The 18,612-nt window shown below is 57.6% G+C and overlaps 2 protein-coding genes across 2 annotated transcripts; one reads left to right on the top strand and one right to left on the bottom strand.

The window, feature by feature from the left end:
* Positions 1–3,534: 3,534 nt before the first annotated feature.
* Positions 3,535–9,682, top strand: LTK (leukocyte receptor tyrosine kinase; the record flags this gene model as incomplete). Its single annotated transcript, XM_081048958.1, is given in 21 exon segments — positions 3,535–3,723; positions 3,888–4,285; positions 5,063–5,160; positions 5,557–5,709; positions 6,148–6,151; positions 6,153–6,235; positions 6,516–6,711; positions 7,254–7,291; positions 7,294–7,371; positions 7,476–7,539; positions 8,146–8,275; positions 8,371–8,469; positions 8,604–8,695; positions 8,800–8,845; positions 8,849–8,901; positions 9,007–9,075; positions 9,077–9,088; positions 9,090–9,137; positions 9,213–9,303; positions 9,403–9,461; positions 9,463–9,682. Coding segments are annotated over 21 exon segments (2,220 nt in total).
* A 441-nt stretch (positions 9,683–10,123) lies between these two features.
* On the bottom strand, positions 10,124–18,612 carry ITPKA (inositol-trisphosphate 3-kinase A). Its single transcript, XM_081048258.1, has 7 exons — positions 17,990–18,612; positions 12,140–12,236; positions 11,847–12,063; positions 11,503–11,707; positions 11,184–11,285; positions 10,829–10,900; positions 10,124–10,715 (listed from the first exon to the last, which is right to left on the bottom strand). Exons 1-7 carry the CDS (start codon positions 18,476–18,478, stop codon positions 10,512–10,514), a joined length of 1,386 nt encoding a protein of 461 aa, XP_080904384.1. The 5' UTR covers positions 18,479–18,612; the 3' UTR covers positions 10,124–10,511.

Genomic DNA, 18,612 nt, shown 5'->3' with positions numbered 1-18,612 from the left:
CTCAGCAGTCTCCTTGAAGTGTAGGTGTTCTTAATGAGGTCCTCGTTTCCTATGGTCCCTTATTCCTGTCAACTGCTACCCTGAGACATGAAGAAGCCATAAATCAGACTGGTACAGTAGCTCTTATTGTTTTGGCTGCTATAACATACCATAGACTGGGTGGCTTATAAACAACAGGAATTTATTTCTCACAGTTCTGGAAGCCGGAAAGTCTAAGATCAAGGTGCTGGCAGATTTGGTGACGGGAGAGGTCCCACTTTCTGATTCGGAGACAGCCCTCACGTGGCAGAAGGGATAAGGGAGCTCTCTGGGGCCTCCTTCTAAAAGGCACACTCATTCCATTCCACCCGTAAGGGTGGAACCCTCATGATCTAATCATTTCCCAAAGGCCCCAACTCTAAATACCCTCACAATAGGGATTAGGTTTCAACACACGAATTTGTGGAGCACACAACCATTCAGTTTATAGCGCTGTCCTACAACACCCCTTCCACTGTGGACCTTATTGATGGTGGACAAAGCCTGGGGAGGAGTGGATCAAAGCATACACTCTGGTTATTGGTTCATCTCTTTCTTTTGGTAGAGTTTCTAACACTTAAGATGTCTTTACAGTGTCATTTGTTCTGTGTAATTACTACTTACTGTGTTTACAGGCCATCAGAGTGTGGTATGCCCTGTCAGTAGGTAGAGAGAACCCACTCCCCATAAGTGGAGCTGCTGAACACAGAATTGTATAATAGGTTTTATTAAGCAACTATTGTCTCTGCAAACACCAATAGCTCGCAAACTTATGAGACAACAATCACCTAGGTAATGAGTTAAACCAGATTGCTGGGCCCTACCCCAGTATTTCTGATTCAGTAGGTCTAGGGGGAACCCAAGAAATCGCATTTCTAACAACTTCTTAGGTGATGCTGATGCTCCTTTTGGCTCAATCACACCTGAGAACCATTGGCTTACAAGGACCTTGCCAAGTAAATTCTGTGACCTCATAGCAGAATTAGAACTAGAGCGTTAAATAAGGCATGGGTACCACAGTTTTTCCAAAATTACTGTTGTGTCTACATCTAGCAGTATATATTCAGAGACCAAGTAGCTAACTACTATACCTTCTTTTTTCCCTTTTATATTAAACATAGGCTCCAGCCATTAAAATTAGTATTTTGAGCAAAAGAGGGAGGAAGACAAAACCATCTGAAAGTAAAATGACTCTCACAGTTGTAGGGTGCCTTGCCGTTTACAGAGCAATTTCCCTCCCTATGATTATATAGGTGGTGGGGAAACTGTCTTGGGACAGTTATGACCTGTGCACCATCGCCCGGTGACCAGGGATGCTGGTGCAGTACTGGCACTCAGATCTGACCTCCGGACCCAGGCTTTCAGCCCATCTCAGTGAGAAGCTGTGCACAGAGTTAAACAGGCAATGGAATTGAATGAGGTGAAGCCCCTGAGATCCGTGTTTCCGGGAGTGTCAGGAAGTGCAGCCTTGCAGTCACAAAGTCACTGAAAGACACAAGTAATGGCAAGTAATGACCCCTTCCTTGGGGCAGTTTAAAGAGCACTTCCCATGTGTAATCACCTGGGCCATCACCAATGAAGCACACACACTCCACTGCCCCTGACATGAGACCTAGAAGCCAACTTGGGGTGTCTGGGACGTGGCTCACCACTTGCTCATGCCTCCAAAGGCTCGGGGCACTTTTCCCCCTACCTCCTACCCACCCCATTCGCGGGGGCAGCTGGCAGCAGACCCAATGGCTGGAGACTGGGAGCCTTTGGGTGGGTGGCTTCGCAAGGCTCTTCCGCCCCGCACGCCCCTCCCTTCCCTCCTTCCACATCCCGGGGTCTGAGATGGGGGTGGTCATGCCGGCTTTAGGACCCGGGGATGTCTAACCAGCGGCTGGACAGTCCTATACGCTGCGGTCAGGGCCGAGCAACAGGGTCTCAGCCGGCAACCGAGCTGCGCCGGGCAAAGGGCGATGGACCGCTCCGGCCAGCGACTACTGTGGCTCTGAGCTGCAGGTAAGTGCTTTCTGGCGGTCCAGGAACTGTCCGGCCCGGCTTGGGGAAGGCAGTCGCGACAAACTGGCCATTTTTTACCCCAATGGCCCCTTGCGGCCAACGCTCCCGTATGGGTGCTTGGGAAGTGCGGGCGGAAAAACGGGGTGCTTGCCTGAAACCGAGGATCCCCGTCACGCCTCTCCGGAAGGGGGAACAGACCCTGGGGACTCAGCACAGCCTGGGGACCGGACCACCAAGCTTAGTCGAGGAAAGGGTGGCGGGTGGGGGCTGCAGGACCGAGCTCAGTGCGACTCCCAAGTCATTCACTGGGAGGGGCTCGCCAGGAAACTTACGAAGGTATCAGCGGACGCGCCAGCGGGGATTCAGCTACCAAAGTGGGGGTGGGGCGGCTTCTAGGCGCTGGTGTGCACCCGCTGGGTGGGGTTAGGGACGTGGCGGCGAGAGGCAAGACTGGCGGTCAAGAGGTTATCTCTCTTTATCTCCCATTAACATCCTGCCCCCTCTCCCAACACCGCGGTCACCCTGTCACCTTTCAGGAACCACTTTGTGCTCCAGCTCCGGGTCCCAGGCTCCTTTTTTGCCATTCTCATCCCCGCCAGCTCCAAGCCCCCAGGACCCCAACATCACCGCCCCGCTTAGCGGAGCGGAGCCAGCCTGTCCCCTAATTCTCTCAGGTGAGTTGAAGGCTCCCTCTTCCCTTAGCTCACCATTCCAGGCCGGGGCAAGTGCTCTATGACCCTTTCCTCCCTCCCTGCTCCCAGACCTGGAGGGGCCTTGGCAGTTCTCCACCTGTGGTACCAGCGGACCGCGCGGGGCCACACAAACAGTGCGACGGGCGTACGCTGGCAGCAGCGTGGTGGTGACAGTGGGGGCCGCCGGGCCTCTGAGAGGCATGCGGTTGTGGCGGTGCCAGGCTCCGGCCAGTACCTGTAAGTGCGGAGCGGGGATAGAGGTGGGTGGCCACCCGTGAGTCTGAGGTTCTCCCATCAGGGGAAGGAAGGCCACGTGCACACCACGCTGCATCCTAGGGTATTACTCAGAAGCCTGTTCCCACCAAGCAGAGGACTCCTAACCAGCGGCAGCTCCAAGGAGTGGCTTAAGCACCCCCATCTCCATTATGCCTCCTAAAATAAATGTAAAATCTAAATTTATCGTGTGCAAACTTATTCTTCCCGTCCCTCCAAAACCGACTACGGCCTCTAAGTCCCTACGATAAGAATTTCTGGAGCCGCGTCTGTCACCAACCTCTGCCCGGATGAGCGGCCCCAGAACCCAAGGTCGAGGGCCGGGGACTCAGCGCTAGCTTTCCGCAGGAGCTCAGCCTACGGAGCAGCCGGCAAAGGCGCCAAGAACCACCTGCTACGGGCGCAGGGTGTCTTCCTCTCAGCGGTCTTCTCCCTTGATCGCAGGGAACCGCTTTACATCCTGGTGGGGCAGCAGGGAGAGGACGCCTGACCCGGAGGAAGCAGGGCCAGTGGGACGGGGGCTGAGCGCCCCAGGGCGAGGGCTGGGATGGGGGCGCTCGGCGTTGGGGTCTCAGCACCGCGAGGGGAAGGGCCGGGGACCAGTAGGTTGGAGCCCGATGCCCTCAGGGGAGCCACGAGAGCCAGCTCGTCCGTCTCGGAGAGTCTCGGGTCGCTGAGGAGCCCTCGGCTACGGATGGCACCGAAGGGGCTCGGGGACCGCGGCGCCGGGCGGGAGGTGGCCGCGGGGGCGGGGCGCCACCTATGTCTTTCGGGTGTTTGTCCCCGAGCTCAGCGTTGAGACCCCAAACCTCCGCCCGCGGGCGCGCACACACGTGAACTGGACGCACTTGGGGTCCCAAAGTCCGTGGGCCTGGCTAGGAGCCCCTTCCCCTACTCCAGCCCCGGGCGCGCTCCCAGGGCCCCGGTGCTCACTCGACGGCTGGCGGCGGAGGCGGGCGGGCCTCTCCGAGGCGGCAGGACCGGGCCGGACTCGCCACCACCGGAAAACTGGAGAGCCGCTCGGCGGCGCCCGGGAGCCGCGGGAGAGGAAGGCTTGCTCTCCATCCCCATCCTGGAGAGACATCCTGCCCTTGCTCCGCAGGGGGAGGGGGCGGCTGGACGTCGCAGGCCCCCTCTCCGCAGGCCGGCCGCTCACTGCCAGAGGGAGCGGAGGGCGGTCAGGGCTGCCCAGAGGCCTGGGCTACGCTTGGCTGGGCCGCAGCGGGAGGCTTGGCGGGCGGCGGCGGGGGCTACCAGGGCAGGTGTGCCATTGGCGGGGGCCGTTGGACAGCTCCAGGGTGAAGCGAGCTTACAGCCTTAGAACAGGCCGAGTCCCTCAGAAGAATGGGTGAGAAAGGCGTCGAGTCTAGGCCAGAGCAGGTAGAATAATAGCTCGTAGAAAAAGAGGTCAGATAGGTTGCACATCACACATGCAGACTGGACTCCCTAGATTTTCATTTAAATCCAGGACCTTTTCCATCAGGCCCAGGAACAACATGTCTCCTGCTTGTTCTGCAGCAGTCGCAGGAACTTAGAGCTGGCTGAATTAGCAAGCCGAGCAGACAAGCAGAAAAGCAGAGTTTGTCAGTAGTTCTCCAAGTGTGGTCCCTGAACTGGTCGCATGAGCACCACATAAGAAGTTGTTAGAAAAGAAAATTCTCAGTCCCTCTCCAACCTACTGTATCAGAAACTGGAGGACATGAGAGGGTCCCAGCCATCTATATTTTAATCAGTTCCCTGGGTGATTCGAATACACCCCAGAGTTTGGAAACCTCTGATGTAAAGAAACACACACACACACACACACACACACACACACACACACATATATATATATATATATATATATATATATATCAAATGATTACTCCCTCCCCACCCCTCTGGTTCCTGACTCCTACTTGCGAACTTGGCAGCACCTGTATTGTAATGCTTGTGCAGAGAAGGCCACCTGGGATTTCCACTGGGAGATTCCAGTTTCCCCACTGTTCATAAGCGCACTTTCCAGTTGTAAGGCATCTTCCCTTTTTCCCCCCCATTGTGTAGCCAAATCTTCTGTCACTTTCAATTTCCAGAGATGATGCTTCAGAGAATGACATCCTCTGGGCTGATGGGGAAGATGGGGTATCCTTCCTACACCCCGGCACTGAGCTCTACCTGCAGCCCCTGGCAGGTATTGGCCCCTACCCCCCACCTTTCAGCCTGGCCTGGCCCTTTTCCTCAGTCTCTGAGCCCACTCCCACCTGAGCCACCAACTCAGCCCAGGGAACTACCTGCTTCTTGCGTAGCACAGGAATATTTTGGAATTTGGGCTGTTAGTTGTGATGCCAGCATGGGGCATTCTGGGGTGCTTGTCAAGTATCTCCTTGCTATGAATTCTCCTCAAATACCTGCGAGGTCAGGGATTCCAGAAGAGGAAGTATGCAGAAAGTCCCCAAGCCCTTCCACCCACCTTTAAATGCCTGGCTCTGCTCCTTGTTCCAAAGTCCAGGGCTAGAATTAAGCAGGTGGCTGGAAAAAGTACATATGTCCCCGGTCCTCACCCTGCAATATCGGTTCTTACTCATAGTCACAGAGAGCCATGGAGAAGTGGCGATCCGCCTGCATCTCAATTGCAGTCATTGCCTTTTGAAAGACTGCCAAAGGCGGACAGAGCTCCACTTGGCCAAATGCATGTGCCCAGAGGGCATGGAGCTAGCCATGGATAATGTCACCTGCATGGGTATGTTCTGCTTTTGTCCAAGGTCTGGACTCCTGGGGCCATGGGCTGGGAGGAGCTGTAGGGTACTGGGAAAGTTGCCTGCTGTGTGCCAGGCACCGTGTTGGGTGTGGGCAGGAGATTGGAGATGCAGCAGTGTGTGCTCTGCCTTCATAGAACATATAGTCTAGTGTGGGAGGGGTCATATCTATCTGGATCTATATAGATATATGGATCTATCTATATATGTCTAGATATAGATATATATTAAAGTGACACAATTGCCATGGGGGGATGTAAAGTGTTTTAGGGGTTCTCCGGAGGGAAAGGTTGTATTTGTTGAGGATAAATTAGAAAAGCATGATGGAAAAGTTGACACTTGAGTTGAGTCTTGAGGCATGGGTAAAACCTGGGGTAGAGGAATAGAGAGGAGCTTCCCCCTGGAGATGTCTCTCTCCCTAGATCTGCCCACCCACTCAGGTTCTATTGGTGGCTGTGGTGGTGACCTCTACACTGAGCCTCCTTTTGTCGTGTGGGGTCCTGATTCTGGGTATGAAGCATCCAGCAGGCATGGCTGATTCAAGTCTGCCCACCTCTCCACTGAGCTGTGTGGGGGTCCCCGGGACAGACATGGCTGATTTCAAGCCCTTACTTCCAGCAGGGCAGCTGTGGATTCCTCTGGGGTTCTAAGAAGCAGCTGGGGAGGCCTGGGGAAAACATTTGCCTTAAAGGGCATCTGGAGAGGTATCCTGGGCAAGGGTGGGGGGAGGCAAAGCAGGGTGGGCCTGATGGGCAGGTACAGACTGTGCCATTGCTCCTCCCACCCTCAGTGAACCCTAAGAAGAGGCAGGGCTTTTGGGGGACAAGGTTGACAGGCCCTGAGCTTGAGCTGAGAAAGCTTCGAACCTCCACCATCAGGACTGCCCCCAATCTCTACTACTGCCATGTGGGGCTTGGCACGGCCCAGTCCTGGCCTCTGCCCCCAGGGCTTACTGAGGTTTCTCCAGCCAATGTCACTCTGTTCAGGTGAGTCTTCTCCTTCCTTCTGAGAACTTTTGCACTCTGAATCCTCACCCCACCCATCCCCAGACCCCCACATTCCCAACTCCCTGCTGTGGTGAATTATGGATCCCAGAGAGCAGCTGGCCCAAACCTCATGTGTAGAGGAGATAGAGACACGAGAAGCTCCAAGAGGGAGAGTGATTTGTCCAGGGTCAGCTGTCATCCCCAATTCTGGGATGATAGGGACCCTAGGATATGATTCCTTTGGAGCTAGGGCTGCCTCCATCCCACGGTGTTTGCAAGGACCTGAGGGAAGGCCTCACACAGACCCCCACCCCCACCTTGACCCCACCCCTGTCCTCTCTTCTGCCTGGGCTCTGTGCCAGTCAACACTGCCTCTGCAGGGCTTGTAGTTGGGGTACACCATAACGTGGAGAGAGAGCTCTACCCTCAGATAAGGCCAGCTGGGCAAGAAGGGGGGCAAGGGAGGCACAGGAGACACTATACTGTCTAGGACCCTCCCTCAGGCTCAGCTACCCATTCCCTCCTTACCTGTCTTCCTGCAGAGCCCTGGGCCGTGGTGCCTTTGGAGAGTCTATGAGGGATAGGTAATTGGCCTTCCTGGGGACCCCAGCCCGCTGCAGGTGGCTATCAAGGTGAGAGGGGTAGGACTTCTAGTGGAGGGTAGAATAGGGCTGTATGGAGGAAGAAACATGTTCTGGAGCCAGGGTAAACCCACTCTCCGGAAGTGTCTAGGGAACTCAGCTCTGTGCCCCCTTCCTCCCCAGACCTGCCAGAACTCTGCTCTCATCAGGATCAGTTGGATTTCCTCATGGAGGCACTCATCATCAGGTGCACCTGGGCCCAGGGGCCAGGGTGGAAGGTGTGGGGGAGGCACCCAGGACTGCCTGAAGAAGAAACAGCCTCTCTTCACCCTGGGGCTGAAAGAGAGCAAGTCTAGGGACACAGGTCCCCTCCAGTTTTGGGGAGCCTAGAGCATGGTTTCTCTCTCTGCCGGTCATGGGATAGATGTTGTGGGGACAAAGCCCCAAAAAGCAGTTTCCAGGCTCTCGGCCTCACATAGAAAGGTGCTGGCTCGGGTAGTAAACGGCCATCAACTGTGATCAGATGGGCATCAGCTGTGGCTAGTTGGCCATCAGCTGTAACCCGTGAGCCATTGGCCACTAATATAACTGCTGTGGCTACGATAGCAGAAAGAAATGGGGGCTAGCAAGAAGATGGTGGCTGGCAAGCGCAGACTGCTGTTAGGCAGATTATGCAGATCCTGCTTCCTGTGTCTCCAGCCCACCCGCCAGCGAGAATATATTGGTTTGACTCCCCTACCTATGGCTCCGTGGGTGTTCCTGTTTGGCCTCACCGTGTCCTGCGTTCTTGGGTGGGGAGCGGGAGCTGAGACCCCGCAGGATCCCATGCACGACAGATGTATCACCCGCCCAGCAAGTTTAGCCATCAAAACATTGTGCTTTGTGTGGGCCTCAGCCTCTGGGCTGCCCCTCGCCTGATTCTGCTGGAGTTGACGTCTGGAGGGGACATGAAGAGTTTCCTGAGGCACAGTGGGCCACCCTTGGTAAGACCCTTCCCCTAGCCCTCCAGGGCCTTCTAAAGACCTTGTCCATGTATCCCCAAACCTGCATGGACTAATGTACCCTCTGCCCAGCCCAGGGCCAGCCAGCACCTTTGGCCATGCAGGATCTGCTCCAGCTGGCCCAGGATATAACTCAGGGCTGCCACTATCTGGAAGAAAATCACTTCATCCACAGGTTGGGAGTGATCCTGGCTTGAGAGACCCCCTAGCCCAAATCTCTCGCCAAGAAAGCGCCCTTCCACATAACCTTTATGAAAGATCAGAGCCAGAGATTGAGTTTGGCAGTGATTTTTTTCTGCCTGACTCAAAGGACATCGCTGCCAGGAACTGCCTGCTGAGCTGCACTGGGCCCAGCAGAGTGGCCAAGATTGGGCACTTCGGGATGGCAAGAGATATCTATAGGTGTGGGGCCTGGGGAAGTGGGAAAGGCTTTTCTTTCTTCAAGGGAGTTTCCCAGCAGCACCCTGTGGTATTTGAACTCATAACTCCCTCCCTCCCTCCTGTAGAGCCAGTTATTATCCCAAGGGAGGCAGGGCTCTGCTGCCAGTCAAGTAGATGCCCCCAGAGGCCTTCCTAGAGGGCATCTTCACATCCAAGACAGACTCCTGGTGATAACACACCCTCCTGTCTCCCCTGCCTTGGGCTACCTCATGTGAGGGAAGGGGAGGCTGTGCCTGGTGGGCTTCATTTAGTTCCCCTCCTTCATGATGCAGGTCTTTTGGGGTACTGCTCCGGGAGATCTTCTCACTGGGCTACGTGCCCTACCCTGGGACGTGTTGGGTAGGTGTTGGACTTTAGTTGGAGGGGGACGGATGGACCCTCCCAGGGGCTGTCCAGGACCTGTGTGAGTATGGAGTGTTGCCCAGGGAAAGGGGTCCTTCACAGCCATGGGTGGTCACAAACTCCTGTTTCTCCCCAGGTACCGTATCATGGCCCAGTGTTGGCAGCACCAGCCTGAATTCCACCCTAGTTTTGCCAGCATCTTGGAGCGTCTTCAATACTGCACTCAGGTGTGTCCTGTGATCTGCCCTGACCATCCTTGTCTTGGGGGTCAGGAAGGAAGCCTTAAAACAACACTGGCCCCCTGCTCCCTTACCCTCCCATTACAGGATACTGATGTGCTGAATTCACTCCTGCCCGTGGAGCTGGCACCCAGCCTGGAGGAGGGCTTCTAGGCTGGGGAGCAGATCTTCGGAGGGCCTACGATCCCCGCAGGCCCAGGAACTGAGTCTGGAGAGCTTGAAGAGCTGGGGAGGAAGCCTCCTTGGCCCCTGGCTGCCCTCTGGCTTCAAGCCCCCCAAATCCAGGTGCCTCCAATCTCAGAACCTTTGGAATCCCACCTATGGCTCCTGGGCTCCAGGGGGCCTGCAAGGTGAGGACTCATGCTAGGAACGCTTCCACCCTGCACTCCTCCCCAGGCTTTTCAGTGGCTTGTTATTCCAGTAGCCTCTGTCCCTGCCCCCGTCTGTGCTGTGTGCTTGGGCCTGTCTCAGGGTTGGACTGCACTACTGAACTTTCCATCCTGGAAACCAGCCCCAGGGCTTCTGACGAAGAGCCTGGCCACTCCCAGCCTTTGATCTGTGGAACCAGAGGCCACCTCTCCCTGCCTCTAAGTAAGGGTGGGGAGTTGAAATTGCCTCCTGCAGGAAGCCTTTTATGGATTGCCGTTCTCCCAACGCATCCTTCATCTGGGCAGCCCCCAACCCTACAGATGCCTCTAATAAAGAGCTCTTCTCATGTCCTCCAGTGATTTGAGTGGATGTGAGGGATGCCTGGGAAGTGAGAAAGGAGACCAGAGGAGGGAGGGGATGAGTCTTGAATCGTCAAAGCTGGTGTCTTCGCGTTTTATTGGGAAGGGGAATCCATTGTAGTGTGGGAGGTTGGACCAACAGAGCTAGTGCCTGCGACATAAAATTCATTATCTGGCCTCTCTGGAGAGGTGCAGAGCCCACTCAGCAGAGCTGGGCTGAGGAAGAAGCCCATTGTCCCAGTCTATCCCCATAAATTAGTGTCATCTGCTCTGGGCCCGCTGGGGCTTGAATGGGGACTAGCCCCAGTGCGTGCAGTGCGTCCCATCGTGGTTGGCACCTGGCCCTGCAGGACCCTGTGAGCATCCCAACCTCAGGGTTTCAGTCTCTCGTCCGCATGCATGGCGGGGACACAACCTGAAGGTCCATCTGTCAGACCAGCCAGTCAGAGCGGGGACAGGGGCCCAGCCTCATCTCTGGGTCAGGCTGGCCAGGATGCCAATGAGATTGTCCAGCCCTAGCAAATAGCCATCTTCGCGGTTGCCCTCCTCCCAGGGCCTCCGGTGGTCCAGGGTCTGGCCTTCCGGGAGGGGCGTGGTCTTGCCGAAGTCGATGAGCCACACGCCGGCGCGATGGCTGTGATCATGCACGAAGAGCAGCGAGCTGCCAATCACCTGCCGAGCCCCACTCGGTCAGGCCACGGCCCTCCCCCGGAAGCCCCCACCCTACTCCCGCTGTAGCCCTCACAGACCAGTGGCCCAGCACCTGCGCCCACCCTGCCTCTTACCTCGTGCCTCCTAAAGAACTCAGAAACCTCCAGGGTGTCCCGGATCTGCAGCAAGCGGTTCAGATACCTCCTCTGGAGAGGGTAGGGAGGAGAGCAGGGCAGATTAACCGGACACCAGTTGAGCCTCTGCTAATATTAGGGGCCATGATGCATGCCTGGCTTGGCAAACACCGTGGTGAGGGAAACCCAAACACCCCATGTGGAGCGCAGAACAGAAGGGAAGGAACGTAAAACAATGACAACACAACGACAAATGGGAGGATGGGGTCGCAGAGGCGAGGGCAGCGGACTGGATGACGGGGGTCATCCCTCGGCTTCAGGCTCCCACACCTCCGGGTCCCAGGCCCCGGCTCACCAGCACCTCCACGTCCCCCTGCACAAACTCCTCCAAGACGTGGGTCACTTGCTCCCGGCTTCGCGTGGTCTTGAAGTCGGTGCTGCAGGAGCCGTCGGCTTTCTTAAGGAGGCGGGACAGGAAGTGTCAGGGCCCCGCACGCACCACAGGGGACACCAGTGAGGGCGACAGTCCCTCCCGGGACATTGGAGGCCAGGGACAGCAAGACACCCACGGGGAGGGGGGGCTTTGATGGGGGGGGCGACAGGGAGGGCAGGCACCGCGCTGTGGGCGGTGGCAGAGGAAAGGCCGGGACTGGGCGAGCGGGGCGGGCGGCCACCTTGATGCCCTCGATGCGGAAGCCGAGCGTGGTGCTGGAGCTGATGCCTTCTCGCCACTGCATGTAGCGCGGCTTGGTGACGGCGCGCTGCGCGTGCTCCTCCTCCGTGGGCGCTGCAGGGTCCACCGCCAGCATCTTTTTGTACATGTCCTTCCGCAGCTTGGGCCGCTCGCGGGCCTTGGTCAGCTCCTCTTCCAGGTAAGTCCTAGGGAGGCGCAGGCGGCAGCGGGCCGTGAGCGGGCGCCCCGACCCGTGGAGCACCGCCCTGGGTGCCGGCTGGAACTCTCACCCCGGCCCTGGGCCCCGCCCGGGGGTCTGCGCCCGGCCCCGCGGGGCTTGTGTACCTGACGCCCATCTTGCAGTCAAGTACGCAGGGCCCGTCGAAGCCGTGGAGCAGGTCCTGCAACTGCAGGTAGGTCTCGCCGTCACGCTCCACCACGCCGTGGAAGGCGGGCACGCAGCCGCGCAGCGCGTCGGCCATCAGCCGCGCCAGGCAGTAGCGCTCCGGCTCCGAGCTGCGCTTGAGAATCAGCCCGCTGGTGCCCGCCGCCTTGAAACTCCCTGCAGACCCGCACCAGTTAGCGCTGCTTCGTCCCTCCCTCCCACGGGCACCCACACACCCGGGCCGCGTGCTCACCCGTGTGTCCAGCCAGTTGCACCCATGCGTAGCGCTTCTTGAAAGGGCTCATGACCGGCAGATTCACCATGGTCCGGATCTTCTGCCAGTGGCTTTTCTGAAAGCAGCACGGCCTCAGTCTGCACGTCCCGCGTCTCAGCAGTGCGTAAGCTCTGCCACCGCGGGAACAGGGTGTCCGGCCCGGCCCCCCACCCCCCATCCCACCGCGAGCAGCGAGGGCCCCGAGATTCATTCATTCATTCACTCAGGTAAAGTTTACTGTGCGCTTGTGTGGACACTGAGACGCACAGGGTAGTGACAGATATCCAGCTTCTCAAAAGTGCTGAGAAGAGCCCTGGATTTGGCGTCAGGAGGCTCAGGTTTCCATCCCAGTTCTGCAGCTCAAAAGCTGCGTGGGCAGGTTACTAAACTTCTCTGTCGAGGTTTTAGAACTATGTAAGCATGAGATTCACCTGATGGTCACCTTTGTTAAAAATGTAGATTCTCCAGTTTACCGCAGGTAAATTCTGAGGGGATCTGGGGTGGGACCAAAAAAATTGCATTTCTACCAATGCCTGAGGATATTCTGGAGCCTGAGAAACAAGCCTCTAAGGCTCAGTTTCTTCAACTGTAAAATGGGAAATAGCCACTCTTAACTGTTGTGAGTAGTAAATGAAGCTTGAGGCAGGCTCTCCCCTAAAACCATTTCTTGGCATGAAGCAGAAGCTGAACAAATCTGGATTGTTGATTCATTCACTTGGGACCATAGGTTCCTCTCATTTAGGGAGACAAACACAAAAAGAAACCTTTACAAAGGCCCAGGGCAGGGAGGCCACCCTGGCAGAACCTGGAGACAAAAATGGCTTGGGGGCCCCCAAATCCTCTGCTACCTTGGATGTCATATCACTCCTCACCAGTTGGCAAAACCCAGGGCACCCTTGATCCTGATCTGGACCCAGACATCTGAGCTTTGGAAATGGGACGCAGAGCTGAGGGCCTGTCATCTTAGATGAAACTGAGAGGGAAATGTAGACTTTGGTGTACCTCTTGCCTCATGCCCATTGCTTCTGGCCTCTACCCAATCCTGAGAGCATCTTCTGAACCTTTCCGCTTCCCACCCAAAAGTCATCATTCCTATGTCTGCAGTTTTGCTCATCCAAACTGTGTGTCTGCTGCCTCCTCCCAGGGGTGACTGACTTTTAGAGCAGTTATCCATGTGTGCCCCCAGGACTGGAACCCAGGAAATCCAGCCTCCTTGACCAGGGGGAGTGCTAAGAGGGAAAGAGAGAACTGGGGTAGTGGCGGAAGCAGGGGAAGGCTGCTGACCATTAAACCCTTTCCCATGGGAAGGAAATGGGGTTAGTGACAGAGCACTGGATGTGGAGTCAGAAGTTTGTTCTAGTCCTGGCTCTGTCCCTTTCTGGCTCAGTGAGTCCAAGTGAGAATTTCATCTGTGTGAGCTCGTTTCCTCTGGGAGGATATAGCTGCTGCCATAACACAAGCCACCATTTACTGACCGCCTACTGCATGCCAGGCACTTCTCACCCTCCATCAGATAGCATTGCTCCTTCTTTTCTACTGCAGTCCCTAGTCCCTACATGGCACACTGGGGTGTGATCACATGTTCAATCCCCAGGGATCTGGGGGTGTAGTGAGAAACAGCCCACTAGAAGCATGACATCTCCTTCAAAACTCCCTTTTTTACTCTTTAAATACATTCAAGGTCTGCATTATGCTGTATAATAAATCCAAGTTTTATTATAAAACTCTCCCACCTCCAAATCCTCAAATAAAATTCTGGGAAGAATGTGCCATGTGTATTCAGCAGCACCATTCTATACTCTCTTCTCCCACACTCAGTTTGAGAATCATGCACACGCACAGCAAATGCATGAGGTGGCGGCATTATTGCCCATTTACCGAAGGCTCAGAGGAGTTAGCATGCCTTCACTCCCTGCCTCCAGCCTCCCGGTCTCCGGCTTAAACTCTCTAGCAGCCCAACCCCCTCCCCATGTTCCAATTGCCCCAGCAAGTTCCAAAGTCAATCTACCACCCTGACTCCCTTTGGCAGTCAAAGGGGATCCTCGATGAGAAAGACCTTTGTGCTAGGTGAAGTGATTTGCAGCCACAAGATGGTATTTTGATCTCTGAGGAAACACTGAGATTGGCCTGGGGACCCCTGTCTGTTGGCTGAACACCTTTGCCTTCATCCAAAGGAATGGGTTTCATGGTGGGGCTTCAAGCAGCTTTAGGGGCCTACTGGCAGAACGTGGGGGAGAGTGGGACCAGAGTGGAGTTAATCAGGGGGCACATCTATTTCTGTAGCCAGCTCAGTGGTAGAGGGTAGCAGCCTTGGGTGAGGTGAGATGGGAGAACTGAATTATCCTATGTTCTGGGATCAGTGAGGAGCAGTGAGTGGGGCTGGAAGGTGGAAGGTCGACCTGGTAGAGGAGGATTTAGGACCTGCAGCCCTGGACTACTGCCACTTGATTGATGTGTGACAATACAGCATCGACTTGCTCCCAAGCTGAAGTAAAATGGGGTCATCACCTACTCTCCCTGCCCCAATTTTGAGAGGATCATATCAGCCAAGAGCAGCAAGGACTAAGCCTGGTTCTAGTCATGCAAGTTACAAAGGGCTTTCATACCCAAGTGAGCCCTCCCGGCCACCTCCTGAAGTTGGTCTGACAGGATTTAGCTCCCCTGAGAATAATAGAAATGGTCAAACATAGGAGTTGATGCAAGTGCCATGGAACTCACTGCCATCTTCCATCCTAGGGAGCTACCTCCCCCAGGAAACACCATGCATACAAAGATGCATGTCTCCAAAAAGACTCTTGGAGAATCATTCTTGGGTGGGTGGGTGGGTGGGGATTTGAGCACATGAACAAGAGCAGGGAAGACATTTTTGAGCAGGTAAGGCTTTTCTTGCCTGGATATCATATCAGAAATCAGATCATGTTACTGAGTGAAATCTAGCTGAAAAGAGGGCCAGAGCCCCATCCTCTGACCCAGGCTACTCCCCACAGAAGTCTGCGAAACCAGCTCACAGCCAGAGGCTACCCAGGCATCTTGGGACAAAAAGCCCAGGAGAGCTCACCCTGTGAGTCTTTGATGAAGCCACAGGAGGACCCTCTGATAATTCCTCACCCCTGGAGCTAGACAAGGAGCATCTCTCTCTGGGCAGGGCTTGCCCGCACACTAGACGCTCCTTTGTCTAAGCTCCATTTGGAAGACCTGAGGACTCCTGCTTCTTCTATCACACCAAATACTCGGTGTATCTTCTGCAGAATGGACCCTGTGCTCTATCTTTGGTACTCAACCCCATACTTCCTGACTCCCACTCCCCACCTCCAGCCATCCAATCACTGGCTGATGTTCTCTACCAGCCCAGCCTCCTCCCCATGTTCCCATTGCCCTATCAAACCTGCACTCCCTGTGGTGTGGTGGTGGTGGTAGTGGTGGTGAAAGCAATCAGTTTAAATTTATAAAATCATTTGCACTAAGGTATAAGTGACCCACGACTTCACCCTCCCAGGGGCATTTACTTTTTAAAAAGGAAGTCAGTTAACCTAAATTCTGCTCTATAATTAGTGAAACGTGAAGTATGGGAATTCTGGGTCCAGGACAGGATGGCATCCAGGTCTCCTTACCCATCCTGGAGCACTGAGAAAAGAGAACCAGGAGCCGAACACCTTCTCTTCTGCTACAGCAACTCCCCAAAATGGTTTTAAGAGGCATGCAAGGCCTAAAAATGCAGTCATGCCAGCTGCCCTTGGGGATAGGGCACCAATTCCTCCCCTGGCCTGTATGGGTTTCCCTGCCCACGACTTTTCCCTCTACTAGAGGAAAGGCCCAGGGAGGGAGGCAGGTTGTCCAGTCCCCACTACCTTGGAGGGAGCCCAGCTCCATGCTCTGGGCAGGTTGTGCGGGGCTCCTAGCAGGAGAATGGGAAGGACTTTTGTGCCTGGCAGAGGCAAGGTACAGCCTTCCCCGGCCTCCTGCTCCCGCTATTCGCGCTCTGCACCCAGGCCCGAGTGTAAGGGGCTGGCGATCTGGCAGTACCCTTCTCCCAGGTACATCCTTCACGGTCTGCCAGCCCAAGGGCTCTGCTTCCTGCCTGGGGAAGCCCTAAGGCAGCCTGGGCGGGCGCACCGGGCCGCTCCCCGACCCGCCGCGAGGCAAAGTCCGCACGAGGCCCTCCGCGTAGGCCCTCCCACGCGGACGCAGGCGGCCTCTGTCAACACCCCCTGGCTTATCTGCCGCCGCCGTGGCTGTTTGCCTTCGGGGAGGCCCCGGCGGGCTGGGGGTTGGGAAGACCTGAGAGACGCAGCGCCTTGGAGGTGGAAGGGCCCTCAGCGGCCACCTGCTCCAGCTCCTGGCGGTGACGGGAGACGGCGAGGCCCAGGGTGGGAGAGGGCGGCAGAAGACGCCCAGGGCACCGCTGAGACTGGTCCTGGAATTCTGGCCCCAGCCGGGCTGCCTACTTTGCACGCAGGCTTGGGCTGCTGGACCTCCTTCGCCCGCGGGCGTTAGAGGGAAGCAAGCGGGAGGGCTGCCCGGCGGCGCCGGCCTCAGCTAACAGAGATTTGAGCGCGGGAGCCGTGGACCCAGAGCTACTGCTCCCGAGGCCGGGACGGGAGGAGTCCTCTCACAGTCCCACTTTTCACCTCCTCGGAAACTCCTAGGCGGCACCCGCCTCCCTACACGGGTCAGGATTGCACTAGGAAAGACCATGGGTCAGGGGCACCCTTAATTTCGGGGGAGGAGAGAGGGACTTCCCACACCTACTCTATGAGACTTTTTTCTTTTTCTTCTTGTGTCACTAACCACGCTGCCCCTCTGGGTAAGGTAAGTCTCGGGGGGAACTGAGTCACGGATGTACTGTAAGTCGTTACAGTGTCTCTCCGCTGCCCCGTCCAATGGGAGCTGGCGGCGGAGCCCGGGTTCAGCGGGCGGGGACCGAGCCCCAGTGCTCTCCCCGTGGGAAGGCCCGGAGCCACCAGAGCCTGCGGGGCGCCCTTCGGTTCTCCCTCAGCTCCAGGGACTCTGGCATAACGTGGATTTAGAGCAACTCCATCGCACTGGCCACGGGAGTTATTTAAAGTATTTGGCCTTGGTTTAAACAAGGGGCACAGGACGGCTATCCTGGGCGCGGCGCACCCTCCGGGGCAAGCCCCGGGAACGACTCCACAGCACCTAGGCCTGGATGATTCGAGGGTCAAACGTGGCCTCTGACACCGGAGGCGGAGATTAGCAGCTTAATACCGCCCTTTCAGCCTCAGTTTACCTCCCCCCAGCCTAACGAGGAGCAGGAAACCCGGGAGGGCGGCGTTTCGCGGCGGGTCCGAGCTCCCAGCCCGGCGCCCCGCCCTTCCCCGCGTCCACGCCTCGTGCGGGCGCCGGGAGCAGAAGGCGGCGGTTCCCAGGCAGAGCCTGGAGCGCGGCTCCACTCCTACTCAGGAGAGGGAAACCGTGGCAACGGCGCGGGTGGGGCCGCCGCGCAGAAGAGGGGGCGGCGAGAGAGGGAGACGCGTTCGCCCGACTCTCTCGCAGAGTTCGCGGGGCAAAGCCAAGCCCGCTGCCCCCCAGCCCCCGCTCCCCGCCCCAGCCGGTCCGCGGGGACCGTCACAGATTCCTCCTCACTCGCTTTCTTAGATGCCCCAGGGCCCGGGCCGAGACCTTCTGGGGAATCGGTGTGAAAATTGCCAAGGCGACAGGTCCACGCGGCGCCTCCCTCCCCTCATGCTCCCTGGGCACTGAGAACGGACCCTGGCGAAGGCGTCAGGGCGGGAGTGGGACCTCGGGCCGGAGCTGGGTCCCCTGCGCAGCCCCTGCGCCCAGCGCTGGCCCCGCCCCCGCGGCCCGTACCTGACACACGTCCTCGCCGGCTTCCAGCTGCACGTTGCCGCGGCTCCGGCTCTCGCTGTCGCTCAGCAGATCGTCCTCCGAGTCCTCGGGCAGCGACGAGGAGCCAGTGGAGGAGATCGACGAGGTGGAGAGGCGGCGCGGCTGCTGCAGGTGCGACGAGCCCACGGCCGGGAGCCAGCCACCCTTCGGCTCGGGCGGCCCGGGGCTGGCCGGGGGTCCATCCGGCTCCTCTGCTGTGACAGTCAGCTGCGGGATCACCGGGGCAGGCGCAGCCCGCGGAAGCCCGTTGGGGACCCGTCCCCCACGCCGCTTGGCCCCGCGGGCCCGGGGCTCCCCCGCGGCGGCGGCAGCAGCGACCGCGGCGCAGCGCGCCTCGAAGAGCAGACGCAGCTCCCCTACGCTCCGGCGCGGCGCCCGCTCCAGCCCCGGGCTGCAGGGCCCCGCGCCTCCCGGCCGCGCCATGCCCGTCGGGCCCCCGGGCAGGGTCATGTCCCGGCCCAAAGCCGCAGTGGAGCCCACCAGCCCGCGGCGCGGCGGGGACTGGGGCCGTTGGGCGCCCGGGGCTGGAGACTGCCCCCAGGCGGAGCCTGCGCCGCAGCCAGCCCGGCCCCGCCTCGGCCGCG

Source organism: Rhinolophus hipposideros, assembly GCF_964194185.1.
Source record: "Rhinolophus hipposideros genome assembly, chromosome: 5".
NCBI lineage: Eukaryota > Metazoa > Chordata > Mammalia > Chiroptera > Rhinolophidae > Rhinolophus > Rhinolophus hipposideros.
The sequence above is the reverse complement of the archived record's forward strand: the minus strand, read 5'-3'. Positions and strand labels throughout refer to the sequence as shown.